Genomic DNA, 27,507 nt, shown 5'->3' on the forward strand with positions numbered 1-27,507 from the left:
GGACGCTCACAGGATCGCGCAAGCCAAGCACAGTTGTAGAAGGGAAGCGAGCGGCTTGCGTGAATCTGCAAGCCAGAAGGCTTGATTTCCAGCCTAAACCCTGCCTCCAACTAGTTGGGTGACCTTGGGCCACCTCTGTGATCCTAGAAGTGCCATCAGGTACCACGTGGGCATCATCCCACCTTCCCCGTCTCTCTTGTGAGGATCCAGGGAAATGAGACATGTTACGGCGTGTTGGAAAAGTTGGGAAAGCACTGAGCAAATCCAAGGTGCTGTTATGGTTGGCAATCAATAATGATAATAAATCACCATCTATTTTCCCCCCCTCGCACGCTCTCATTCCTGGGACGTTTAAGCAAATGTTTCAGGTTCTTGAGGCCTTAACATCAGAGACAGAAAGACAAAGTCTACTCCTCTTCCTCCTCTGGCTTCTGTGGGATTCTAGGGCCAGTGCCCTGAATGGTGGCGTGGCCACAGCTGGCACCGTAGAGCGCAGATCTGTTCCTCCAGAGCTCTCTCAGCCCGCTCCGCCTCCTTGCCAGGAGCTCACGGCCCAGATGCAGCAGGAGCCTGCGAAGAGCTTTCCAGGGCTGCAGCTGCCGAGGCCTCTTACCCACCAAGCCCCAAGGTAGAGCATCACAGCACTGGCTGGTTTCAGATGTTCTCATGGCTCTGTGATGAGCTCTCTCCCCCTCTCCAGAAGAGGAGAAGGGAGAAGTCCTGGGGGCTCATTTAAAATAAATAAAGCTTGGCAACAGCACTGAGTGGGAAGAGCCGAGTCGCACGGCACCCACAGCCCCTTTGCTGAGCGCGCTCCTCTGGTTCTCAGGCCCTGAGGGGAGGGGAACTTGCCAAAGAAAGATGTGCTTATAACTGCAACCCTGTGCAACTTCTGGCTTTGCCCATATATCTCGAGTGTGCCCTTTGCTTTCACTCTCCCTATATTTATTATGTTTAATTTTGCCGGGACATGGCTGTAAGTGAGGCGATGGACCCGAATGTGGCTGGCAAGCGCCTCTTAATTAAACAGATAAATAAACTCCTTTTGCACGCGGATTTCTACTTCTGCTGCAGTCTGCTGGGACCAGGGGGACAGCACCAGTGGGTGTGGAGGGGCTGCCGCTGGGCTGGAAGGTGGGTGCTGGCCCTGGCAGCCCGGACCCGGCCTGGTGTCCCCTCTGCACCGCCGATTGCTCTGTGGCTCGGTGGGGGGGGGGGTGCGGAGGTGCCCACGGGTGGGGAGCGCCTCCAGCACCCCGTCCTCACTGGCCTGGCCACAGAGGGGAGGCTCTGGCCGGTGTGAGTGAGCCCTCTGCTGGACGAGGCCAGTGTGGCCTCAACAGCCAGGGCAGCTCCTTCCCATCCCGTTGGTCTCTGGCAATCCTCTTCCTCAGAGGGGCTCCCCCACCGACTTCTCTGCCTTCTAGGTGAATTGGACACACCAAGAGGAAGCAGAGACAGCATCTCACTCCCAAAATAGGGGAGCTGTCACCTTTGGGGATGTGAGGAGGCTCCCACCTTTTACATGAAGACAGGGAGCTCCGTGACATTTCCCCAAGGGGGTCTGTTGGAGGTGCGCCCGGCAGCTCAGGGGGCCTCCCCCGACCCTAGTCCCGTTCCCTTAGCTGTGGAATTGGGGTATGAGTCCCCCTGAAAGAGAGTTCGGTTGGCTGTGTGGGTGTCTGGTTGGTTCACACACGGAGGGGGCTTCTGGGGTTGCCCCAAGCTCTCTCAGACCCACCCTGAGCCCCACCCATCCTAGCCCATGCCAGTGCTCACGTCCAGGCCTGTGCCAAATACCCTGGGGGCTGGGGCAGGGAGCTCTGGCTCTGCTGGAAGCATGGAGCACGCTGTCTCTGTCGATTAAGGCCCAGCTGCAACCGGAGACGGTGAGCTCACCCCTTGTCCTATCACGCCTTTGCCAAGCTCCAGGCTATCCTCCCCGCATAGGTGAAGGCTGAGGACGCCGGCCTGGGCACTCGGAATGGGAGACGGGCATGCCCATGAGTAACTCAGCCCTCCGCAGCGTCCAAGGGGCCCAACCTAAAGGGACCGCGGCCTTTGTGTTCCCTGCGGGAATACACCCACATGTGGCCTTGGGTATTTCCAAAGGATGGGGGGAGTGTCATTGGGCGATAGCGCACCAGATGGTTTGACTAGGGAACTGCCCACCTCTCATTACAAACAGAGGCCACGTCGAACACGTGTTGGCATGTGCTTTGCCAAGGAGACTCCACGTCCCCATTTCACAGAGGTACACGCCAGAGAGACTGGGGATGTTTGCGAGCCTACGGGGCCTCGGTCTCCCAGAGAGGGTGGGAAACGGGGAAGGCGGGGGGGTGGGCAGCTCTTGCACCCAGGAGGGCTTCCTCCAGGCAAGGTGACATGGGGTGGGGATGGGGGCAGGAAGGAGCCAGGAGATCTCCGAAGCCTTGGAACCACGCAGACCTTTTGAGGTGCCTCCTTGCCTGATATTTATAGTGGTGCCCAGGAGCGCAGAAATAATTACAGCTCAGTTCCTGCCTCCCTAACAAGGCCTTTCTCAGATTCAGGGCGAACGGGATATTTTTTTCCTTGGCTCTTTTTTTAAGTAGTGAATATTAGCTCTGGATTGACAGCCCTTCCCAGCGTGCAGCCTTCCTTCACCCCAAAAGCGGGGGCAGCAGAGCACCGGGCCCCCTGGGCTTCCCCCACCCACCACTCAGGAGGCACCAGGGGCCCAGGAGCACTGTGAGGGGCCCCGGGGGACCCGGAGAATGTAGTGCCGCGCTATCTAGGCCCAGGAGGTCCCAGGTGAGGAGGGCAGGGCTCCTACCGGTCAGGGTGGTGCAGACTCGAAACAATCACAGGAGACATGTTCTGTGCCATTGGGATGCTCCCAGGAGCACCGTTGGAGGAGCACAGGCCCCTTCTCTCCTTTCTCCTCTGGTCCACAGAGCTGAGATGGTCCTGACACCCCGAGCAGACAGGAGCCCAACCCTGGGGCACTGGCTTTTTGCAGCAGCTTTGCCTCCTCAGGGCCTAGGCTTCCAAGCCCGTCTGGCCACTGTGGCCACCTCAGCATCAGGATGAGCCTTGAAGTGGGTGTGAGGACGGGGAGGGCCTCACTCGTCCCTGCCAGGTGCTCTTCCAGGCATTGGGGCGACGCTGTGCAACCCAGCCAGCAAGTTGCCTGCCCTTCCGACACTCAGCTCTGCTACAGGGTTTGGCTATTCGGTGGCCTAACCCCCCCAAAGGCATCACCCTGTGGACAGAGGCCTCCCTCGATTTGTCAGGTCGTAGTAATTGGCTTGAAGTGGAAGTCACGAGCCCATGGCACAGCACAAGAAAGAGGTGGTGGGCACACAGCCACTGTCCTGAGAAATAAGCCAGACACACATGTTGTTCAAATCATTCTTCTGGAGGGTTTTTTTGTTTTGTTTTGTTTTTAACGCCGTCTTGCCATTCTCCATCTCTCTGGAGCCCAGGTGTGATTAGCTGACTGGTGGAGGCAGGTGTCTAGACATGCTCCCCGGGCCTGACGCTCTCTGGAGGTGAGGCCTGAAGCCAGGTGGCTGGGCCGGAAGGCCCCGCAGATGACCAGGTGCAAGGATGCTGGACGCCATACCAACACCAAGGCAGGCATTCTGGGGGCCAGTGACAGAGCGGGGGGCTCCCTCTAGGAAAGCTTCCCCAAGCCCACCCCATGTCTAAGCTCACCCCAGATCTGAGTTCCCACTCTCCTGGGGCCATCACCGGTCTCCGCACAGTAGGCTGCATTGGGGGAGGGGGTTGCTTTCCCCAGCAGACTCCAGGGCAGAGAACTTTGTTTCTGTAGCTCCAGCACCTGGTGCAGCACCTGTCTGCACATAGTGGGTTCTCAGTAAGGAAAAGCAGGAGCGTCCACTCAGAGGGTTTCTCCTCTGTGTTGGATGTCTGGGACATCCTCTAATCCTCTTACGGGAGGGATAAAGCCTGGATCTCAGCAGACGTTTGGTAACAACGGCAAATTAGCGAGTGAATGATTCACACAGAGAGTGGATGAAGAGCCCCGGGCTGGGGGTGAATGCTACACAGCTGCCCCAGGTCCCTGAGTGTCCTCCAGGATAGGAGCAGCCAGGGCAGCGACAACAGAAGGAGGGAAGGCTTCCGAGACAGGAGCGCAGAGCAGCAGGACTGGGGAGGCAGGAGGCACTCAGGGGGTGGCACCCTCCACAGGGCAGCCCTCTGCAGGGTCTCTCCCCTCACAGATGCTATGCCCAGCCAGGTGCCCCTCCCCCAGAGCCCCAGGCCTCAGCACCCAGCCACCCCACCACTGTCTCAGGCCGTACGGGCAGGTGCCTCTTCTGGGAGACACGTTAATAACCGTCCTGCCCAAAGGCGGGGGACTGCCTGTGCAAGTCCACAGCAGAGCGTGCCACCCCTGAGGGGACCACAGAGCGGAGCTCCAGAAAAGGAGCAAGTGCAGCTACTTGCTGCAGGGCCGCTCTTCCCACTGCAGTCTTTCCCTTGACCCTTGTCACTGGTGCCACCTGCCTCCCTTCCAGACTCTGCACCCCCTTTCCTTCTAAGGCAGATGAACTGCAGGCTGCTCGGAGGGACGTGAGGGGCCGGATAGAGGGGCGTCCAAGGGGCACACGCCTGCCTGCCTCATCCAAACTGAGCGGCTTCCCAAGCAGTGCTGGGAGGGAGCCCATCCTCAACCCCCGTCCCTCTGCCCTCCTCGACGCTTCCTCCTAAACGGCCCTCCCAGACAGGCTCTAGCGAGCGCAGTAAGACATCTCAGGCATCGACCACCCAGCCTCTCCTGGCAGGGACAGAAACAGAAGCCCAGAGAGGCTTTCCTAAACTTTCCTAAACCCACACAGCAGGTGAAGGGGCCTCCATTTGATGCTCAGGCCGGTGGTCTTCCCATTACAAGGCGGTCCCAGCCCTCCTTCCCTCGAGTGGGGCTCGCTCTCAGAAGTGAGAGAAAGAAGCCCAGGGGCCTTTAGATAGAATGGGGGAGTCCAGAAGTGGTACTGGGTATTCATGGGACTCTGCTCTTTCCTGGAGGAGCGTGCCTAAGGGGGGCAAGAGGTTAGGTATGTGTCCCCCCGCCCGCCCCGCTGTCTCTACCTCTAACGGTGGCAGGTAGCTGACTGGCTGGCCCTCATAGCCAGGCTCACCTGCGGCTTGTCCTGGATTAACTGCGCCTGGTCAGGAGCCTCTGTCCAGTGTGAATGCGTGGCAGGCCGGTGGGTGTGTGTGCGTGGCTGGAGAAGCTGCAGATTCGGGTGCGGGTACACACAGGCACACACACCTGTGTCAGTGGTGGCGTAGGGACAGTCAGGCCCGGTGCCAGGCGGCGCCGGGCCCGGGGGTGGGCACATGGGCTCTCCTGCTGCATTGTGTGTGAACACCCGGTCCAGCGTGTGTGGCTGTGGGGAGGGGAGGACGCGTTGTGGCCGGTGCCCCTTGTCCCCGCCCCCGCCCCCTGTGAAATATCCACGGGACCGCGTGCCTGGGCCAGGCCGAGGGTGTCCACGGGGTCCGGGGGGCGCGCGGGCGGGCAGGGGAAGCTCCCGGGGGCTCCAGCCGGGTTTCCAAGCTCCGGGCAGCCGAGAAGCGTTCCCCGGCTAGGAAGCCTCTGCGTAGATGCCCTCATTACATCACCGACATCCCCGCCACCGCCACCGAGCCGGCCTCCCCTGCGAGCGGCGCCTCTCGGAACGCCAGGCAGGACGAGCGCCTTCCGGTCGGGCCGCAGAGCCGGGGAGCCGCTCCCCTCCGCAGCGGGCAGAGCGGGGCGCGGGGATCGGGGCGCCGGCGGGCGCGGGCGGGGGGCGCGCGGGGGCCCCGGGAGGGCGCCGGCGGGCGAGGGGTTAAGCGTGCGATCGCATCCTCTTCCCTCGGTGCGGGGCTCTGTTTGATGTTGGAGTACGCCGGGGACTCCCCCTCCCACCGCTACACACGCGCGCACACGCGCGCACTCACACGCACACGCACCACTCTTTGCAGACAGGGCTCCGGCGGCTCCAAAGTGCCGGGCGCCCGCTCCCCCGCCGCCCTCGCCGCTCCCCCCGGCACCCGCGCCCGGGCAGGGCAGCGCCGTGCATGCCTCCCTCCTGAGGAGCGCCGCGCGGGGGAGGGGAGGCCCGAGGAGGAAGAGGAGGAGGAGGAGGAGGAGGAGGAGACCGAGAGGGCGCCGGGAGGCAGGGCGCGCGCACACACCGAGGGACGCGGAGGGTGCGAGCCGCGCAGCGAGCGCAGAGCTGCCTCGGGCCGCCGGCGCCCCCCTGCCGCCCCATGCTGTGCTCCATGGCGAACTCGGGCTGCCTCCTGCTGTCCAACTCCGGCAGCATGCTCCCGCACTCCGTGCCCTGCCCGCCCGCCTTCCTCTACCTCCAACAGGTAAGCGCCCCCGGCCCCCCGGCCCCCGCCCGCGCACGTGCGCCCCGCGCCCCACGCCCCGCGCCCTCCGCCTCCGCCTCCGCCTCCGCGCCGCCGCCGGGGCCCCGCTGCGCTCCCCGCGTCATGGCGCCCGGGCCCGGCGGGGGGAGCCGAGGCCGAGCGCGGGGTCGCCGGGGCGCGCGCGCGGCGCGGGGCGGGGGGCCGGAGTTTGGGGCGTCGCTCGCAACTTTTCCGAAGGCGCGGGAGGGGGCGGCGGGCGGAGTCTCGGGGGAAGCCGGAGGGGAGGGGGCGGCGGTTCTGGGCGCCGCGGTCACTTTGGGGAACTTCGCGCCGGGCTGCGGGGGGCGCGGGGGCGCGGAGCGGGGGGGGCCTCCCCGGCCGCGTCGGGAAAGCCGGGGGGGCCGCGCGGAGGCGGCGGCGGGCGGCGGCGGCGGCGGGGGCCGAGCTCTGCTGCAGCGGGGACCGCGCGCGGGCCTCGGGGGAGACGGGCCACCCGCCCGTGGGGCTGGCGAGGGAGGCCCCGGGGCTCCGGCCGGCGGGGAGGGGGCTGGGGCCGCACTTTTGCGATCTGCGGGGCTGCGCAGGAAGCTCGGGCTGGCGAGGGGGGCGGAAAGCCGAGCGCCTCTGAGCCCCCAGATCCCCAGGACGCTCCACGGAGGTGCGCGCAGGGCATCAGCGGCCGCCTGCCCGCCCGCCTGCCGCGGTGCGCGGGGCGGGGGTCCTGCGATCCCACCCGATGCGGAAGCAGCGCGGTCCCAGGCCTGCATTGGGGATGCAGGGGGCACCTCCTCGCCTCCCCCGGGCCCCCGGGTCTCTCGGGGCTGCGGTTCCCAGTGCCAGCCCCAGGCAGAGCCGGCCGGGGGCTGCAGTACCCCGCCTCACCCACCCGGCCGCCCACACCTCAGGGCTCCTCCTCCCTCCCCGCACCGTGGGGCTGCCTTCTTTATCTTTAGCACCCCGAACCTCTGCTGGGCCTGCAGGGATGGGGGCGGCTGCTTGCCTGGAGAGGCCTTGGAGATCTTCAGGCTGACTGTCCTGGGGCCTACACACCCAGCTGGAGGGCTCCCTCAGGACCAGGTCTCCACCACGGGTGGGCGTGGAGGTGGGAGGCAGAGGGTAGAGGGTATCTCGCCAAAGCTGGCGGTCAGGGTCAGGCCGGGCCTCATCGACTGGGTGAACGTGGATTTCCACCACCTCCCCCATGTATGCATCTAAAGGGAGGAACACAGAAGCGTGTTTCTTGGAGACGATGACAGGCTCCAGGTGGGGCTGGGCCTTCGGATGGTGGGTTCTTGTCTTGCTGTGCCCCCCTTGGGCTCCCCGGAGAGCCAAGAAAGAAGGGGCCATTGCAGGGGGCTCCGGAGGAGCTGTGGACCATGCAGGTGAAGAAGGGGCCCTCAGAACTGAGCCAGATCAGCCAGACCTCGGGCTGCTGGGCGCTCAGGCCGGCCCCTTACAGGGATCCCCACGGCGGGCGGTGCCGAGCATGTGAGCAGCTGCAGAGGGAGGGATGGGGGGCTGTCCGATGGTGGGCACAGACGGCAGTCGAAGCGGCCTGTGGTGCAGAGACCTTGGCCCTTGGTCCCACCCTCCCTAGGACCACCTGTGACAGCTGGGCGGTCCTGGGCACAGCTCAGTGGCAACGAGAGCTGCTGAGGGGGGGCCCCCATGCCCCCCAGGCAGGCAGGTATCCAAGCCCAAGCCGTCGCCAACTTCCCCAATTCCCCCATCATCATTGGAGTCGCAGACGGTGGGGGCAGGCCCGGGAGGTGAGCCTCTCAGGGCGTCCCAAATTTCTATGAGTGCAGCAGTCACTTGGGGACCTCTGGGGTGGGGCCCAAGAATCTGCATTTCTAACAAGCTCACAGGTGAAATCCTGGAGCAGACCACTCAAGGAGCAAGTGTCTGCCCCACCCCCCATGGCCACCCCCAGGAATGTCCTGGTCTGCTGGACCCCAGGAGACCCCAGGAGACCCCAGCTCCGCAGGCAGACCGCGAGATTGGAGATTAATCCACAGCATATTGGCTGTGTTAGGCCAAGTCCGTTCACCTCTCTGAACCTCAGGATCTTCCTCTGAGAAAGAGGACGAAAGCATCCCGTCTTCTCAGGCTGAGTCAGAGGGTCGAGTTAAGATGAAGTAGTGGCCTCTGAAGAATGCCGAACGTTGGCACAGCCTTGACGGAGTCAGACCTGTGCCCGCACTTGGGGTGAATGTACCCACACGACCCTGGAGGAAGGCGCACCGATTTCTCCAGGGCTGGGTGGGTGCGTCCCCGGCTGGTGGTATCTAGAGCTTTCTGTAGGGGCAGCGGTAAGGCAAAGAGACGCTGATGAGCCATAGCCATCCCCGGTGGGTGTCAACCATGAGCAGAACAGTTTCTGGGAAAGCCAGAGCGTGCCCACTGGGCCGGGCTCTGCGGGGCCCTGTTTCCTTCGAAGGGGCCTGCAGCGGGTGGCTGTGTGTCCCTGAGGGCCGGGAAAGATCTTGGATGCAGCCATTTCCTGGCTTTCTGTAGGGACATACGTTTGTAGGAGCACACGCAGCTCTGGTGGCCCAGAGTCGATACGAAACAAATAATGACGGGTAGTTGGAGACCGCCTCTGGACTGAGGCAGAGGCTCCTGTGTCCCCCCGGGAAGTGGAGGCCACGTGGGGAGGGGGCCCCCGGGTGGCCCCCGGTCAGGTGTCCAGGATCGGAGCCCCACGGAGCAGTGGCAGGTGTGCATGCGCGAGCCCTGGTGCCGTGTGCAGGCCGTGTGCTCCGTCTCGGCAGCGTGTCTGAGAACAGGAGCAGGAGCAGATACGGGAAATCAAGCAAGACAAGAGACATGGTTTGCGGCGCATTGAGATGCAGCATTTAAACAGGCAAGCAGTGGAGACGTGCAGTCTTTCAAACTTGAAATTAGAAGGTAACACCTCAACCAGCAGCATCCCGACCTCCGTTCACGCAGCGACAGAGGACAGCGCCGTTTCCGGCTGCGTGGGCTGGACCCCCCGAGCGTGCGGAGACCCCGACCACGTCCCCCAGGAGACACAGCGACGCTGTAATTCATTAGAGACGCTTGTCGTCAGGCGTCCCTCCTCCCAGCCTCTCCTAGGCGGTGCCCATATTTGTCAGAGTCCTAACTGTCCGCCGGGACAACTCCAGGTCACCCGACACCCGGAGACATCCGGCTGCAGTTGGTTCCTTAAGAGCTTACCCTCGGGGCCCTGGGCGGCCTCGGTTTCCCCGCCTGCCCAGCCCACCGCCAGAGTCCACCCAAGGGCTCCCTGTGAGCAGCCCAGAGCCCTGGTCCCCCCACATCTGGCCCCTCCTCGGGACCCTGGGGTGGGACCCAGGAAGGCTGTCATCCGTGGTGCATTGCGGCCAGCCCAGCAAGGGGTGAGGTCGATCCTGGTCACCTTTCAGAGCAGGAGGGAGCTTGTTTGAAAATCTAGAACATCGGTGAGACTCTCCGTGAGGCTGCAGTCTGGGCCCCAGGAGAAGAAAGTTTTAGGGAGCGGGAGGGAAACCCCCTGTTCACAAAATGGGATTTTTGTCACTGTTACGACTTACTATCGAGCTGCAGCGTCCTACAGAGGAATCTTATCACCATATCCGGTTGCAAAGCTGGGAAATCGCGCTGCGGGGGAGGCACTAGGGCCCTAAGTTCCTTAAGAGGGAGCGTTGGTGATGGGGGGGGGAGGTGGGCGCTGGCAGGATGCGGGCGGTGGGAGGGAGAGCAGGCCCTGGAGCCCGCAGCGCCGGGACCTTCCTGAGGGCTGTGTCCTGAGCTCTTCTTCTTCTGATTTTCTTCATCTTCTTCATCGGGATGAAATCACAGCCTCGCTTGCCCTCGAAAACACTGGCAACCACCGGAAGTTTCCACGGAGGATGTGGCATTTCCACCCCGCGGCCAGCGTGAGGCAGCTTGCAGCTCGGGGGGGGGTCGTTGACGGCAGGAAGCTGTCCCTCGGGCCGTGGAACCCCTTCTGGGGGCTCAGGGAGTTCTAGGGTCTGAGATTCATTAGGAAGCTCTTCTCTTATTAATAATCATTTTGGGGGTGGGAGGATAGCCACACCACTAACTCCGTTGGATGAATTACGGTAGCAAAGGTACCGCGGCCTCTCATACCGCCCAAGCGCACCTGGGCTGTTGTCTGTTCCCTGGGTTGCTGGCGTGTCCCCTCCGTGTGACCCCAGGAACCCCACCCGAGACCCGCTTGTCACAGGCCTGCGAGTACCCCCGGCCCGCGGGAGGGCCGGGCACAGAGCAGATGCAGTGTGAGTCTTCAGAAGCGCAGCCGTCGGGGGCTGGCCCGCTGCTGTCGTCTGGTGGCCTCACGTAGCAGTTATTTCTGTGGGTTCCTACCTGGTTGGTGCACTGGCCACTCACCTTTGGTGCAGAATCTGCTGAGTGTACGTGCACGGTTTATGGTTAAGGAAACTGAGGCACAGAGAGGTTGGGTGACACGCTGGCTTGTAAAGCCACCGACAGGCAGAGCCCAGAATCAAGGCTCTCGCGCTGGTGGGGCTCCTCGAGGACCGAGGGGTTTCTCCCCTCTGCCCGGGGCAGGGTGCTCCGTGTTCAGACCCAGTGGAGCATGAAGTGTGTGCCAAGCAGAGTGGCCTGAACCCCCGCTCCCCCGGGGGCGTCTCTGCCCAGAGGCAGGGGCGCGTGGGGCGTCTTCCGAGGCCGAGCTGGTGCGTCATAATGCAGACGGACGTGTGTGTCTCAGGGCCTGGAGGAACTGGGGTGGCCATGTCTGTCGCTGGCCTCGAAGCGGGTGTGGGGAGGCCGATCCTTCCCCGGACAGCACTTGTAGGGTCTTCCAACACCGGTAGGAGGCCTGCGTGTGTTTCCTGTAGTTACGGTTGATGACTGGGGTTCAATGACATACGCCATTTCCTGGCATCCCAGGTGCGGGGTTGGCTTGGGGTAGGCTTGGCCATCCTTCCCCCGCCTTCAGGGGGGACCCCCAGTGAGCCTGTGAAGTGGGTCCATCTGTCCCGAGGCTCTGGGCGCTTACTGAGCACAGAGAAGCCACGTCCCGACGGCCCCGCGTGAGGACCCGAGTTTGCCAGCCTCCCCCGCCTCGGGGCCATCGGGGCCAGAGGGGCAGGCGTGGCAGTACGTGGGGCTCGGTCCACAGCGGTTGGCGTGCTGGGAGGTCTGCAGAGGGCAGGGCAGGACCCTGCAGCAGGACAGACTCCACCCGGGGCTGGTGCCCCCTGCACGGTCCGACCAGGCGCTGAGCCACGGAGCTGGGGGACCGCGTGTGGCTGCCATCCTTGGAGAGACCAGGCTGAGGTCCCAGAGCGGGTGGTCCCTGCCTCTGTGGTCCTGGGGACAGCCACAGGAGGGGGCTCAGAGCAGAATGTGGGGCTCTCGGGAGAGGGCCGGAGCCGGCCGCACCGGGGGCCACCTCTGGGAGGGTGCCTGCGCCCCCAGCACCTGCTCGCGCCGGGGCCAAAGGCGGTGGTTCTGTGGCCAGGGCCCAGAGCTCCCGGTGCTGTGGGATCAAGGGGCCCTCGGGGGCCTGTGCGGCCAGGGGGTGGATTCTAACCTGGGCCCTGAGAAGCAGCCACTGCAGAAGGGGCTCCCTTACTCCCCAAGGGCAGGGCTTGGCCCGCCCCCCAGACTTCTGGGGTCCTGGCAAGGCTGCACACGGCTGTCCCCACCTGCCCTTGGCCTCTTTCCTCCTAGCGTCTCTTTCTGAGCTTCCTGACTGGCCTCCAGCCTTTGTCTTCAGCCTTCCTGTCCATCCTCGCATCCAGATTTTTCCATGCTTCTAAGCCTCTCCCCCTTCTTCCCTCCCGGCCTACTTTCTCTCCTTTCCCATATTCATTCCCCCTGTCTCTCCCCTTCACCCCGTCTTCCCCCCAGGGGATTCCAGCCCCCTTCCTCCTCCCCTGAACTCCGGCCTGCCTGTGCAGCCCCCTGCAGCCCCCGTACCGCCTGCCAGCCCATGGGCAGATGGCTGTGTGGTTCCATCTGGGGCTGCGTGGCCTGGAGCAGGACCGTGTGCCCAGACCTGTGTGCTGCCGGTGCAGCGGGTCTGTGGCATCCGGGCCCCCTGGGAGAGCGAGCCCAGTTCCGGAGGGAGGCCCACCGTGGCGAGGGCTGGAGGCCTCTGGCTGGTGAGCTCTGGCTGCTACGGGTGCTGCTCCCGGGAGCCCCGGGGAGGCTCTGGTGCCAGCCGGGCCCAGCCCACCTGCGGCAGCTCCACCCCGCAGTGGAAGCAAGTCCTCCCCCCCAGGCCAGGAGCTCCAAGGGGCTGCCAAAGTCTTTGTACCCCTCGGGTCCCGGGGCAGCTTAGAGAGTCTCCAGAGGAGTGGGAGCAGCATCCCCAGAGCACCCACACAGTATTCATGGAACAGCCATGGGCCCTGCAGTGGGCCCCGGGTCGCTGGGTCCTGTGCCCCTGGGCTCACAGGCTCTGCTCAACCACAACTCTTAGTTCCAGGAGCCGTGAGCACATCTTTTCCCGCCGTGGCCCTGAGGGCGTCGTGCAGCCCACGCACATGGTCAGATGGGGAGCCAGCCCGTGTCTTCCCTTCCAGGCCCGGGCTTCTGTGTCTCTAATGTGGGACTTTATGTCTTCCACTTCCCCGGCACGGGCTGTGGGAGCTGCAGAGGCTCCTACCTGCGCCCCGCAGCCCATACCTGTCCTGTCACCACCAACTGAGACGTGGTGCCCATGTGTCAGGCACCCAGGTAAGCCAGCTTCAGTGGGGGGGGCAGGTGGGTGTCGGTGGGGGGGGGGGCTGCAGTGCATGTGTGTGGTCATGTGTGTGCACGTAGTTGTATATCTAGGTGTGCACACATGAATGCGGTTGTGTGTTGAGGCAGGAGGAAGCCACCATGACCGTGAAGACACGGCCCCTGCCCCCGGGGAACCTACCACTCAGCGTTTGGGGATGTTCTGGAGGGAGAGTCCCCTCGTCCCTCACCTCTGCTCTGGGCCTCCTGGCCACGGGAGGTCCCGGCGTGGCTGTCCTTGTTCTCCTGTGTCCCTCGGTGGAGAGGAGCGGGTTGGGAATTCAGGAGGAAGGCGACCGAGCAGCTTAAGTGAACCAAGAGGAAACAAGTGAGAGAAGTCAGAGTCGTGAGCCCATGAGCCGATGGGGCTCCCTGACAATGATCCTGGGCTCAGGGGTCACCTGATACAGCTGCCCCCCACCCCCGCCGGGTCAGCCTCTGCGCGTGGTGTGTGCAGAGCTTGGGGAGAGAGCGAGGAGGGGAGGTCCCGTGATGACGCCCGCACACACCGTCCAGCAGAGGGGAGCGAGGCGGGAACCCGCTGCCGTCTCCAGCAGCGCGGGCAGGAGGGGCGCGGGGAGGCGCAGGCGTAAAGCTTGGGTTAAAAATCAGGAAGGGGCGAGTTCTGATGGCAGCTCTGCCCTACCCCATCCTCCTCCTGGGCCTCAGTCCCTCAAAGCAGCATGGGGACCAGTCGTGGCTGCCCGAACCCGGGAGGTGGGGTTTGAAATGGAGAGCCTGTGCGCGGGGCTTCGTCCCGTTATCAGCGGGGAGGGCGCTGCCTCAGCGTGGCGTGTTTGCCGACGGCTGCTCAGGAGGATCCGCGGCGAGCATCCCAGGCTCAACCAGGATCTGGGGAGTCTGACCATCTTCGAAGGTCAGCAGGTGGGCACATCAGGGAAAATAGACCCCCTGCGCCTGGACGGGACCAGACAGCGGGAAGGGGCAGTGCTGTAAAGGGAGATCCCGAAGGACGGTTGTAACTGTAACCTCCCAACTGCAGCTTTGGTTGTTATTCGAGGCGGTAAGTTCCCCGTCACCAGAGGAATTCAACAGAGGCTGCCTTAGCTCACTGTCTCGGAGGCTCTAGAGCAACGCCCTGCAGTACAAATGTAGCGCCAGCCAGTACGAAGGTTTACGTTTCCTGGTAGCCACTTAAAAGAAGTGAAAAGAAGGGCGCCTGGGTGGCTCAGCGGTTGAGCATCTGCCTTCGGCTCAGGGCGTAACCCCGTGGTCCCCGGATCGAGTCCCACGTTGGGCTCCCTGCATGGAGCCTGCTTCTCCCTCTGCCTGTGTCTTTGCCTCTCTCTGGGTGTCTCATGAATAATAAAATCTTAAAAAAAAAAAAAAAAAAGAAGTGAAAAGAAGCGGAAGGGATGAATTTCCGTGTTACATCTCGCTTAACCCAGTATATCCCACATGTCACCCCAGCACGCGGTCTGTTATTCGCGACACGGTTGGCGTTTTTGGTTCCCGTAGGAGTCTTTGAAGCGCGGCACACGTACGGCACGTACCGGGGCGGACCAGCCGCATTTCTGAGGCCATGGCTCATGCGGGGTCGTGGTTGTTCCCCCCGCTGGGCACAGCTGGAACATCCCCGTCATCGCAGAAAGTTCCGTGGGATAACGCAGAGCTCAGTAGGTCTCACTCCCGGCAGCACAGGCAGCCAGCTAGAAACACAGACCCCCTCGGCCCCCTCAGGCCCCCTGGCCTCCTCTGTCGGAAGCAGCACGGAGTGGAGGGTCTGGGGAGGGGGGCATCGGGGGGGGGTCCCAGTGCTCTGGAACGTGGGGCACTTCGAGGGTGGCCTTGCGATCCCTCCCGTGACCGCACGTCTGAGCCCCACGGCGTCGTCCTGACCACGCCAGCGCCGGCCCGCACGCAGTCTGTGTCCCTGACAGAGTGTCCACCTGCCCGTGGCGCTCAGAAAACGACGCCTCTGAACGGAGTAATGATTTCCGTGAGCATAAATCTGTTTCTGCGTATAAAATGTCCGTTTGAGTTAAGTGACCGTGATATCTGCTGGGTTTTTGTTTTTGTTTTGTTTTGACATCTGTATTTGGTAAAATAAGAGGTTGGTGATTGGAACCCATCTCCCCCTTTCTCCCCTTTAAAAAAAAGTAACATTCTGGTAAGTCTTCCTCTTCAAAAGTCTGGAAACCGGTGATTTACAGCAGAGACCACTGGGCCAGATCCATCCCACCGTCTGTTTTTATAAAAAAAAAAAAAAAAAAAGTTTTGTTGGAACGCAGCCACGCTCGTTTGTTGACGTGCCGTCTGCGGCAGCTTTCACGCGCAACAGCAGAGTTGAACGGTGGCGACACGGACCATATGGCCCGCACAGCTCAAAATATTTGCTGGAGGAGTTCGCAGTTTTACAGGAAAAGTTTGCCGACCCCTGACCCGGAGCAGCGCCGCCACATGGGGTGCGGAGTTTTCTAGGGGCCGCTTTTACCGAAGTGCGAAGAAACAGATAACATTCATTTTAATGACATCCTTGTCTTTCCCCCAGCCCAGAATGTGCCCATTGTAACATCTAATCAATCTAAACGTGACCGAGGTATCTGGCGTCCTTGTTTCATGCTGAATCTCTGAAAGCCACTCTATTCTTCACTCATGGCCCGTTGCGCATCAGACCCAGCTGCGTTTTGGAGGCTCGGAGGCCACGTGCGGCCGGTGGCTGCTGCCGTGGGCAGCGCGGGTCTGGAAGGAACGAGGCTGGTTGCAGCCAGGGGGAGGGTGTGGGGGCATCCGCACAGGCGGCTCGGAGCAGCTGGGCTCTGCCTTGGGTGTCGGCAGTGGACCTGGACCATCCCAGAGGAGAGCCACAGAGACCGGGGGTTCAGTGCCAGCTTCCTGGCACCTGGGGCGTCGGGAACAGACTGGCAGTTAAGAGCGTTCAGGGGTCTTAGCTGAGAAACTTGGACTTTTCTCAGTAGGCAAGAGGGAGCTACGGAAAGCCTTGAGCAGGGCAGCGGTGTGCTCAGGTCTACGGGGAAGGGAACGGAGGCTGCAGGGGTAGGGATACGATGGATGGGCCGAGCGAGGAAGATTCTGATGTTCCACGTGCACGTGGGCCGTGGAGGAGGTGGGTCCCTGTGGCGTCGGTGATGGTTTCTGGCTTGAGGCTGGTTTCTGGATGCATGGTGGGTGGGCCGTTCTGGTGGCCCTGACCCCAGCCCTGTCCCTGCCCCTGGCCTCGTGCACTCGGCACTTGTAAGCTCCGGGCCTGGCTTGCGGGTGGAGAAAGGCCTTCCTCCTCCCGCGGCACCAGGCTAGGCTGACGTCCCCGCAGAGGACCCTTGGGTCCTGCTCCCTCCTCTGGCCTCCTTTCCCGCCCATCCAGCCAGCCCTGCGGAGGCTGCCCCAGACAGCTGTGAACATCTGGCTAAACCCTTTTGGAAGCTTAACACCTTCACCTCCTGTTCTCTGGCAACATCTGGTCTGAGCCCGGCTGCTGCCCCGGCGGCCCTCCCGAATCCTGCCGTCGGACGTGCTCCAGAGCTTATTTGCAAGGTAGATGGGACCACCTGCTGCCTCGTTCCAGAGAAGCAGTAGCCCCACGCCCCAGCGTCCCCAGCGTCCCCAGCCGCTGCCAGACACCTGGCCAGGGGCTCGGGGCCTGCTGTGAGAGCCTCCTGCGTGGAGGGTGACGGGAGCCAGAGGACCTGACAGAGGGGCGAGCAGGTCACAGGTAGGGAAAGCTCACTTGGGCACCGTCTGGGAAGGCCTCGCAGATGAGGGGGTCGGGCGATTCTGGGCACGGGACCTGGTGGGAAAAACAGGCTGACCCGCGGGAGCGCCCTGAGCCGGGCTGGGGGGTGCCTGCCTACCCCGCAGGTGGACACGCGCTTCCCGTCAGGCAGCTCCAGCCTCCTGGCCTCTGCCCTTGCTCGGTCTTCCACCAGGAGTGCCGGCCCCCCGACACCTGCCCGTCGTGCTCTCTCATTTCCTTCAAGACTTTGCTCACTCTCTTGAGACCTTTCTGGACTGTTATTAAGCCACCCCCGATGTCTCCACCTTCCCCCTGCCGCCCATCTCTCCGCCTTCCCCTGCTATATTTTTGTCCACAGCATTTACGGATATCTGATAACATCACACGTTTTACCGGTTTATTCGCGATCCTTTACAAGGGGAGGGGCTCCTTGTGCGTTGTGTTCACTCTGCAGGTTCGTCTGCACGTACGACAGTGCCTGGCACGTGGCAGATGCCCAGTAAACCCTCACGATTGAGACCCTGCCCTCCATCCACTGGTCATCTCGGAGCCAGTGGCCTGCCCTATCCAACCAGCCGGGCACCCAATCTGTGCCCGGCCACGTGCCCCATTGACAGGGAAGTGGCTGAGTGTCCACAGGCGACGGAGATGGGAAGGGGCCTTCCCTCACAGCCCCTGGGGGACTCTGAGGCTCGAGGAGCAAGAATGTTCTAGATGCAAGCAAGCTTGGCCCGCCTCCTCCACCATCCAACCATTTCTTCTGTCTGGACCGTGTGGTTCCCACCTGTGGCCCTTTTTTTAACTGGGGTGTAGTTCACATCATAAAATACACCCTTGTGAAGCATACAGCCCCATCCGTGGTTTTGGAACACTCACAGTTTTGCAACCATCACTAGTGCCCAGTTCCAGGACATTTTCGCCCCGTGGGCATCAAGCAGCCGCTCCCCCGCCCCGGCCCCAGCCCCTGGCCGACCACCAGCAGCCCTGTCTGTGTGGAGTTCTCTCTTCTGGACATTGCACGTTAACAGAATCATGCACAGCGGGAGCCCTTCGTGTCTGGCCACCATGGCTTCTGCAGCCTGAGGCTGTGGGCTCTGCCCTCAAGGGCTTGCAGACCCGGAAGGCAGCAGGTTTCTGCATCCCCGGGTGTGACCCTCGGAGCCACCCTCTACTGGCCTCCCACTGAACGGGTGCCTGGTCCCTGAGGTCTGAGGGCCGGCCGGCCACCGCTCCTCCAGCCCTGGTGCAGCGCCCAGCTCCTCGGGCCCACACCCCCGATGGACTCCCGCGGTCCTAGCACCATGCAGCGGACCCTTGGCTGCTGCGGGGCAGGGGGCTGTGTGGCCGTTTCGGGGGTCTCCGGGGTGCAGGAGCCAACCTGGCCAGGGCGTGTGCACATCTGATGCAGGGGTTTTCAGGAGTGGCCCGAGTGTACATACGGCTGCTGCACGTCCAACACGGCCGCACATGGCTAAGAACTGTGGACAAAGTAGAGTGGACAGTGAGTGGCTCTCCGGGCTGGCACGTCCACCCCGATGTGTGCACCAATACGCCACCGCCCGGGTGACCCATGGCCCAGGTGGGCACGAGGATGGGGCAAGTGGGGAGGATGAGCCATGCACACAGGCTGGCAGAGGGGGCCATGGCTGTCCCTTGCCGGGCCACCCTCCCTGTCCAGGTCCCCAGAGCCTCCTGCAGAGCCCTCTGTTGTCCTGAAGTCGGCCTCCTTGAGCGTGCCTGGCCTCCGCCTCCTGCTGCAGTGCGCGTGGTGGGCAAATAGGAACAGGCTGGGCCTGCCGGTCACGGGCTCAGTGACCCTGGCACTTGGCCATCTCCGGTCTGTGCATTATCTGTGCCTCCTTCCATTGTGTCCAGTGCGGGGGCTGGATCATGGCCTGGTATAGCCAAAGTGGCCAGTCCCAGGCTGGGGATGGGGTCAGCCCCGGCGGGCGTCGGCCTCTTTAAAAAGCCACAGATATATTAAATCCGGAATGGGACTTGCTAAAATAAGGTCACAAAGTGTGTAGTTTATCTTAAATATTTCCATTTAGCAAATTAACAATTTAAGCCCATGCTTGAGCAAATGGAGTGTAATTGTGCTATTCACAAGTTGATGATGGGATTTATTTTAATTCAGAATTGAAAGTGTACATGTGAGGCCCGGCCAGACGTTTCTCACCTGGCGCAGCCTCTCAGTGGGCCCAGTGGGCACTGGGTGCCCAAGGAGCTGGGGGTCAGAGAGGTCGGGGGCCCCTCGGGGAGATGTCACAGTGGGCTTGTGTGCCCAGAGCCTCCGGGGCACCTGAATCTCTCATGGCAGCTCTGCTGCCTTCTAACTCCTGTAAATACAGCGCTGACACCAGCCCTAGTGACCTGCCCGCCACCCAGCCCCGTGGCGTGCATCCAGCCAGGGACCCTCACCTCTTCAGCCAGAGAGCTGGCATCTCTGCATCTTCTCCCTCCCTCCTCTTTGGAAATTGCTAGAATCTTTCAGGCTCCGTGCTGCTCCTGGAGAGACCCTACAAGGTGCCAAGAGTCGAGAGAGGCAGCTTCCCGAGGCCCCCCCACCTCCAGGCACCTCCAGCTCCACTGTGGGTGCAGGTTGGCCGGGACCCTGGGCGGGGCTCACTAGGAGAAGCGAGAGCCAAAAATCCAGGCAGCAGACCGCACAAGTGCACGAGGAGGACGGGGCACCCACCAAGGGGCCCGCCCTCTGCAGTTGCCAGGCTGCTTGCAGGCTTGCAGTGAGGAGCAAGGATGCCAGCGCGGGACAGGGTGGGAGGTCAGAGGACTCCGGCCTGCGATGGACGAGGAGGGGCCCTGTGACCCACGGGGAGGCTGCAAGGGGGCCGTGCATCCCTGCCAGACCCAGGGGCACAGTGTGGTGCTGGGACACCCACACCCCTCCAGATCAGCACCGCCCTGGAAGGGGGGCCCTGACGGAGACCCCAAAGAGCCAGTGGCATGAGGATTTCCCCAGCCTCGTGCCTGGCTCGGCACAGCCCCGGACAGAGGCGATCAGCCCATTTTACAGGGAAGAAAAACTAAGGCAGGAGAGACTAGGAAGACGGGGGCGGCATGCCCCTCTTGGGGAGACAGGCCGCTGGCCCTGGGGCACTGCACACAGAGCGCCCTGCTCCACCCGGGCTCCCTTGGTTCCCACGTGGTCCGCTTTTTGAGGGCGTCTCTCCCCGGGGGCAAGGACTCCAGGCTCTGCCCCTTACTGTTTTTGAACCGTGTTTTTGAGTCTAATTTGCCGGTAGTGATGTTGGCCCCCCGTAAGGGCGAGCTGTACGACCCACTGCAAGCAGAACTTTCCTCACCTGGGAAGCTCCTTGGGGGCTTCCCTTACTTGTGATTCTCGGGGCAGCCCCAGCCGGCAGGGTGGGTGGGCTTCCCTCCAAGTCCGCGTGCCCCATGGGGCGCACGCTCTCGGGGCCTGGGTGGTTGGCATCACTGTCCTCCAAGCTGTGGCCTCACTCAGGGTCCTCCTGAAGCCCCTCCACTCCCCCCCCACAGATCTGCTCCCCCTGGGTGGCTCAAGGACCCCCCCCCCCCTTCATCTGTGGCTCAAGGCAAAGCCTACTTAATTCTTTTGATCTTGGTTCAGAAATCAGCCCCTCTAGCCGTTCTGCTGCTGCGTTGCTGGGTCTGCAGCCCCAGGCTGTCAGCACCCCGTAGTGGGCTCCCCTGACACCTGCCCTGGACACCTCCCCACCCCCCGCCGTGACCTGAGCGCTGCCCCCACTGTGGGCCTGCGGCGGCTGCCATCCTCCCAGGGGCTGTGCCGGGGTGGGAGCCCTCAGGAATGCAAATCGAACTTCCATTAAATATATGTGTATATATAAAAAAATAAATAAAAATTAAAAAATAAAGATGAAGAATGCAAGGCCAAGAAAAAAAAGCAAAAGGAATGCAGGGAGGCAGGCCCGGCCTTGGGGGGCTTGTGGAGCCGTGTCTCCTGTGTCTTTTCTGGGGTCAGGGCTTGCTTGGGCGGGTGCCCTGGGAGGAATGGGGCAGGCGGGGGCGGGGGCGGGAGAGGCCTTGCGGGGTGGTAGCCCGTCGTGCCTGGGTCCCCGCCACAGCTCTGGGCGCGCCGGGTACGGGGCCCTGCGACGTGCGTCTGCCAACCTGGGACTCTGTAAACCCAGGGCCTGCGGGTCACTCCTTCCCAGCCGGGGCGGCAGGCCCCCAAACCGGGACTCAGCCCCTCATGACCGCCTGCCCTCACCTAAGTCGTGGAAGCCCGCAGAACCGGGGAGCGGGGCCGGGCGGGGGGGGCTGCCCCCGGGTAAAGCCTAAAGTCAGACTGGAGGGCGGGTGATGCCCAGGGAGCCCGCGGAGAGGACGGGGTGGGACAGGGTGGCAACGGGCGCGAGTCCCTCCCCTACCCCTACCCCCAGGGGAGGCCCTCTGTGGAAGAATGGGCCTGCGGGCTGCGCTCCCCCCCAGGCCCTCTGCCCCCCGGAGGGAGGGGACCCCACCGTGCCGCCCCTTCCAGGCTTCCCCGGCTCCGTTTGAAATGAGAACCAAAGGAAATGAGGAGTTGGCAGTTCATTTGCAAGCTGCATTGTGTTGGGGGCTCTTAATTAGACCTAATTAGACTAATTAACTTTCAAATGAGAAACTTGGATTTTTTTTTTTCCTCCTCCTCTCTCCATTGCTTTCTCTTTGTTCCCCTTTTGGAAAATGAAACAAGGATAAATATTTGAGTGGCTCGCCGCAGCCTGGGAGGGGGGAGCCCGCCCGGAGGGTTGGCGTGGGGGGGGTGGGCGCCATCTGTGCCGCCCCCGGCTGCCCCCTTCCGCCCGAGCCGTGTCACCCCAGGGCCTGGGTCGGTGGCACTTGGCTCTCCACTGGGAAGACCGGGGTGTGGCCCAGGTCTCTCCTGAGCAGATGGCGCTCGCCTTGTTGCTGGCACCAGGAGTGGGGGATGAGTGGGACGCTGGGTCCCCGGGGTTGGGGCGGGGGTGCTGGTGCGGGGAGCGGAGGAACAGGACAGCTCAGGGCCTGCCCGCCCCCCGCCCCCAGCCCCGCTGCTCCAGGCCCCCACCCAGGTGAGGCTCCAGAAGGGCCGCCCGGGCCCACCCCTGTCCATAGCCCAGAGAGCCTGCTGTCCTGGCCGTGTCCCCTGCCCCGCAGGCCACTGGAGGTGCCACTTTCATGGGCAGAGGTGGCCGTTCCCAGAGGCACCCAGAGCAACTCCCCGCTGCCAGGAACAGAGACCCTCGCCCCCAAACTGCAGAGGGTGGGGGGGTCGGACCAGGTGGAGGGTACCCTCGTCCTCCTCCCCCTGAGAGGCCCCACAGCCCTCCTGCTTCTCTCTGTGGGCGGCACCTGCGTGGGGGCGTGGCGGGGGGGGGGGCTCGAGCATCCGATGGAACAGCCCTGGAATGTGTTCGGCCCGGGGCCACCCCTGCGGAGTCCTGATGCCCTGAGCTGTCCTGTGTCCCCACAACCCCCTAGACGAGGCTTCGCCAGCCTGCCCCGGGGCCTCCCTACCTGCAGCCCCTGCCCGGGGGACCTGCCCAGCCCCGGAGCATTAACTGGACGTCTGTCTCCCCGACCTTTCCCTCCCCAGGACCAGATGGAGAAGAATTCTGACACCGACATGTCCAGGCTTCCTTATTGATTTCCCCTGCCCAGGGTGGGCCCGGCCAGCACAGGGGAGGGGGAAGCTGCTTCTGCTGACACTTGAGAACATGCTCAGGGCCAGGGGCAGGTCCCACCCGCCCTCAGAGCGGGCCCCCGCCTGTCTGCAGGGCTCAGCAAAAGGGGCGGACTTGGGCGAAGGCTCCCCGCGGGTGGGCAGGGTGGGCTGCAGCAGGCTCGTCTGGACACCATCTGGCCAGGAGCTGCCCGGAGCACCTGGGCACAGAGCAGCCAAGGGTGGGGAGACGGGCGCTGCCTCTGCGGGCCCCTGGCAGGTGCCCAGACACCCCGGGGCCCCCCGTCTGCAGGGGTTTCTGCAGGGGTTTCTACACGGGTTTCACATCAGCCAGGTGGGAAAAGCAGGTGGGCACAGGTTGGCCGTGGGGGGCCGGCCTTCCTCTGGGGGTTCCCGCCCCTGGCAGGTTGGAACCTTAGTCCCCGCGGCCAGGCTGGCCGGTCACCTTTGTGTCTTTCAAGTCCTGCCCTCTGGCTGTCAAGCTCTGGGGAAGGGGGACCTGTTATCTTGGCCGGGTCTTCCCAGAAGGATGTTCTCCTGGATGTGGGCTCCCTGAAATCAGAGGGTCCAGCTCCAAGTCGGAAAGGGGGCGTGCAGGATGCCCTCCAGCCTCTCCGCACCCCTCCCGGAGGCGCACCCCAGCCCACGGGTCGGGCGCAAACCCCTGTTTCTGGGATCTGGGTCTTCCCCGGTGCTTGGTGCCGACACCCCATCTGGACACCCCAGACGCCGAGGGTCCCAGAGGGCTGAGCCAGGCGGCCTCTTTTCCCTAGAAAGACCCCAGGGCTGCTGAGTCTGGCGGGAGCTTGGTGCCAGGCTGTGCAAGTCTATATTTTGCAAAGCCAGCTCTTGGACACCTCGTCCCCGTGGCACACCCGATCTGAGGAGGTGCTGGGCCGGGGAGGGGGGACCTCAGGCAGAGGAGGTGCGGGGTGGGGCGGAGGCCCCCCCCACCGCCACCCACAGGCCGCACAGAAGGTTGCTTTTCTCTCCCACAGCTGGAGCCTCTCCGTTTGGGGGTGGGAGGTGGCCTGGGGACGCTGAAACTTCAGTCCCCAGCTGTCACCCTGTCTCCCCCAGACGGCCCCCGCCATGCCTGCACTTGCTCGGGAACGTCCCTGCGCACTCTCCCGCATGATCCCTGGTCCCCCTGGCAACCTCATCCCGCTCCAGGTGGCCCCGGGGGGGTGCTGGAAACACTAGGGTTTGAGAACTGCCAGATGCAGAAAGTGTGCTGCAGGGTTTTTCCATTCCGCCACCTGCATCCTCCCGGTTCCCTGCTCCCGCCTGCCGCCAGCGCCACTCACATGGGTTCTCGGGGCCCGCGGCTCCCCGCCCGCCCGGCTGTCTGTCCCCCTGCACACCCTGCAGACCCCAGGCCTCCTCCCGCAACACCCCAGGGCTTTGTTAGCACAACTTAGTTCAAATGTCTGATTAGTCCTTAGGAGATCAAGGGGTCAATTTTCCACAGCTTCTTCCTCTCCATTTAACTAATTTAACTGCATGATTGTTACAAATTTCATTTTATTATAGCCCTGCTTCTCAGTCCAATTGAATTACTAAAATCTCATTTTCTCAGAAGTGCTGAATATGTAATCAGAGGAAAAATTATGCTCCCGTCTGCCTATTAGGACAGTTCATGCATGTGTGACATGTGACGGCCACACGGACGGCCCGTGTGCGTGTGGGCCTGGCCGGAGGCGGGGCTGGGCCTCCCCGGGCGGAGGGCGAGCAAGTCCCGTGGCGGCGCCCACCACCCCCACCCCCCGCGTGCGTGCGGCCAGGAACACGTGTGTGCAAGAGGGGAAACCACAGTAACTCCCGGATTACAGATTAAACAGTATCTGTGGGCCGTTGTGATTAAAGGGAAATTCGATTCTGTCCTAACGCCCCCATTACGCCCAGCTCCGGAAGTGAGGCTGGGACCATGCAGCCGGTCTAAGGGGACCCACCCGAGGTTTCAGGGAGCACGAGCGTTGCCCCTACTTCTCAGCACAGGCAGCTGACGGGGGGCAGGGGCTGGAGGTTACTTTCTGATCCGCCTGGTCCCCAACTGTCTCCCTGTCTCCGCCCCCGAAGGGCCTGCTGTGGCGACAGCCTGGTCGGCCTTGATGCCCTGGCCACTGTGCGCCCCGCAGGAGGCCATGGTCCCCACGAGTGTGTGCAGGGTTGGGAGGGGTCGGGGGGCCACACTGGAAGGGGGGAACCCTGACTGACGCCGGGGCTGTGGGAGCAAAGCTCTCGCTTCGAGGAGAAAGCCCCTTGACCCCCACGTGCCCCAGAGGCGTGTTGTGGTGCAGAAGGACCCACGTCCCAAAGGGGTCAGGTCGTGCGGGGCCCTGGAGCGGGCTGGTCTGCAGAGAGGAGACGGGATGGGGGTGCGTGCCAGAGCTACACCGTGTTCCCCGGCCTCCTTCCAGGTCTGTGGGGTGTGTTGGCAGCGAAGGAGCTTCTTGGGGCTCCTCGGCGTCCCTCCCTCCCCCAACCTGACCCTGCTCTCTGGGCTCAGGAGCGCCGACATCTGTCTGGCCTCCATGACTTGATTTCTACTCACACCTGACTTGACGCCTCCTCTGCTCGCTCCTAGACATCTGCCAAGGGCCCGGCGGGGCCCCCTCCTCCAGGGAGCCTCCAGGAGCACCCCTGGCCCGGTGACCCTGTGATAGCTGGGCTGCGTGCTCCATCCTGCGGCAGCTTCAGGTGATCTTCAGGAGGGCCCGTCTGAGCTCAAAAATCACTGGAGGGCGAGGCCAGACGGAAGTTCAGGGCCTGGGCCAAGAGGGGTCTCTTAGAAGAGGATGAATGGGGGTGAGCGGGTCTCAACTCCCGCCCCCTGATGGGTCTGTGGGTCTCCCGTTGTGCTGTGAGGGTCGTCTGGCCAGGGTCTGGGGGGCCCGGCTCCAGGGGGCACACAAGGCAGCAGGAGAGCAGTGTGTGGCGACTGCCCCCCACCCCAGGGACACCCGGATGCAGACCTGGGGCCGTGGCCGTCCGGGACAGCCGAGACCCCACCCTACAAGCCTGAGGGCCTGTCCCGCTCGGATCCGTGCTCACATGCTCAGGCCTCTGCACCGATTCGGGCGTCCACGGGGCCAGCCGTGACCCCGGCCACCCGCCTCGCCTGGCTCTCCCCTCCCGGCCTGGAGCTGTGCCGTGTCCCCCAGGCCTCGGATCAGGGCCGAGCTCCCCGGGGCCAGAGCTGGACGCTCACCTGAGGCGCAGGCCTGGGCAGTCAGCTGTGGGCCGCCCACCTGCCCTCTCCAGGCCGGGGGAGCCCCAGGACCAGGTGGGCTCTCCAGCCTCTCATGGCACGGGGACCCTCACGTGGTCATGGAGCCGTTCCTGTCGGTTCTTCTCCTCAGTGGAGGTGGTGGCATTGGTGACCCCTCGGGTGCCCTCCTCACCACCTTGGGTGTGGGGGGCTGTGGGCGTGCACACATGTGTGCCTGGGTGTGCCCGGGTGGACGTGGACGCCTGTTGCCCATCACTGTCGGGTGCACCAACCAGGGCAGTGGGGCTCCCGGTCCCGGAGAGCAGGGCGTGTCTCGTCCACCCCACCTGGTCCCACAGGGGACTTCAGGCCAGAAGGCCGCTGTGGGGTGGTGCCCCGTGGCACATGGAGGTGTGTGTGCCCTGGGAGGCTCGGCCCGCCCCGGGCACCTTGTGACGGTGACCAGCAGACGCCAGCACTGCCCACGCCTCCCTCGTGCCCCGGGTCCCACCTCACCCCTCCTGCCCCGGCTTCCTGTGGCCTCCAGGGACCCGGGATCGGGGCCACGTGGGAATGAGACCAGGCGGTCCCCACACAGCAGCCCAGGCGGCTCTCTGGGGGGCTGTGCGTGAGCTCCAGGCCCCCTCCCCGGGGGGGGGGGCTTGTCTGCCCTGTGGAGCGGAAGGGAGGAGATGCAGGGCCAGCGTCCAGGCCACCGCCTCCCTCCCAGTCCCTTCCTCATGGGGGTGGGGGCGGGGCAGCGGGGGAGGCCCTCTCCCCTGGACCTCAGCCCCGGCACCTGTCTTTCCCTCCACTAGCGCAGCCCAGCTCTCCACCCCCCAGCTCGTCCCATCCCAGTATCCAAGCTCCCGGGGCAGAGAGTGGGAGGGGCCGGGGGATCTCTCCCCCAGGGGAGCACTCTGACGCCCCCAACCCTGCTGTCGGGTGGGGCCACCGTCTGGCAGTTCTGGGCTGCTGGCCCCCGCACACAGTGGGTGCCCTGTGCCTCTGCCCCGGATCCCCGTCCTTCCTGACCCGCACCCCAGCTCCCGCCGTGATGTTTTCAGATTCAGATGAACCTCAGACCCCGGCGGTGAGGGGCAGAGGGCCCCCCAGTTCTGGGGTGTGGCGGCACGGGTGCACTGCCCTTTGCCGTGATGCCAGTGGCAGGTTGGTCAGGGCTGGGCACCGTCGGTCCACCCCAAGGCCCACCTGTCTCAGCGGCAGCTGGCTGGGGCTCTGTCCCCAGGGTGCTGCCCAAGTGCCCTGCGGCGAGTGGAAGGGGTAGGGCCCCCTGTGCTGACTCTGGGATGGCTGGCCACCCCGCCTGGCTGTCCTGCCCTGCCCCTCCCTCCCCTCTCCTCCCACAGCTCACCACCCTCCCCATCCTCTCCGTCCCTCCCTGAAGCCAGCCAGCACCCGGCCTTGCCGCCAGCCCAGTCCTCCCTCCCGTGGTGCCCAAACCACATCCCATGCACATGTTCCCGGAGTCCTGGGCTCCCTGCTGCCGTCCGGGGATGTCAGGATGGCAGAGAGCGTGGACACTGGGGGACGTGGCCGCGGCTATGTTAGAAGAGGTGTTGTTCTTGGCCTGGCCGGGCCCAAGGGCCTGGGGTGCAGTAGGGGCCGTGTCCCGCGGCTTCCCTCCTGGGACCCTCTCTGACCGGGATGCACAGCCCCTGCCACCACGCCGGGGTCGGCACACCCGGCCCAGCTTCTCCGCCTCCCTGCGGAGTTCAGCTGGGTTCAGCTGAAACCCAGTTCCCTGGGTTCAGCTGAAACAAGGCTGATACTGTC

The 27,507-nt window shown here is 63.6% G+C and overlaps 1 protein-coding gene across 18 annotated transcripts in view; it reads left to right on the forward strand.

The window, feature by feature from the left end:
• RBFOX3 (RNA binding fox-1 homolog 3) overlaps positions 1-27,507 on the forward strand; it is a 445,638-nt gene that overhangs the window by 365,546 nt on the left and 52,585 nt on the right. Inside the window, exon 1 of one of the 18 annotated variants that reach the window (XM_038546396.1) lies at positions 6,146-6,372. The exons of 11 other annotated variants lie outside the window; for them this stretch is intronic. In XM_038546396.1, coding sequence (XP_038402324.1) covers positions 6,268-6,372 — 105 coding nt within the window. In that variant the 5' untranslated portion in view covers positions 6,146-6,267. Of the gene's footprint in view, positions 1-6,145; positions 6,373-27,507 lie in introns of those variants that run through there. 6 more of the 18 variants (XM_038546393.1, XM_038546392.1, XM_038546410.1 and 3 more) reach the window with 6 other exon arrangements.

The sequence above is a fragment of the Canis lupus genome, chromosome 9, assembly GCF_011100685.1.
Source record: "Canis lupus familiaris isolate Mischka breed German Shepherd chromosome 9, alternate assembly UU_Cfam_GSD_1.0, whole genome shotgun sequence".
Classification (NCBI taxonomy): domain Eukaryota; kingdom Metazoa; phylum Chordata; class Mammalia; order Carnivora; family Canidae; genus Canis; species Canis lupus.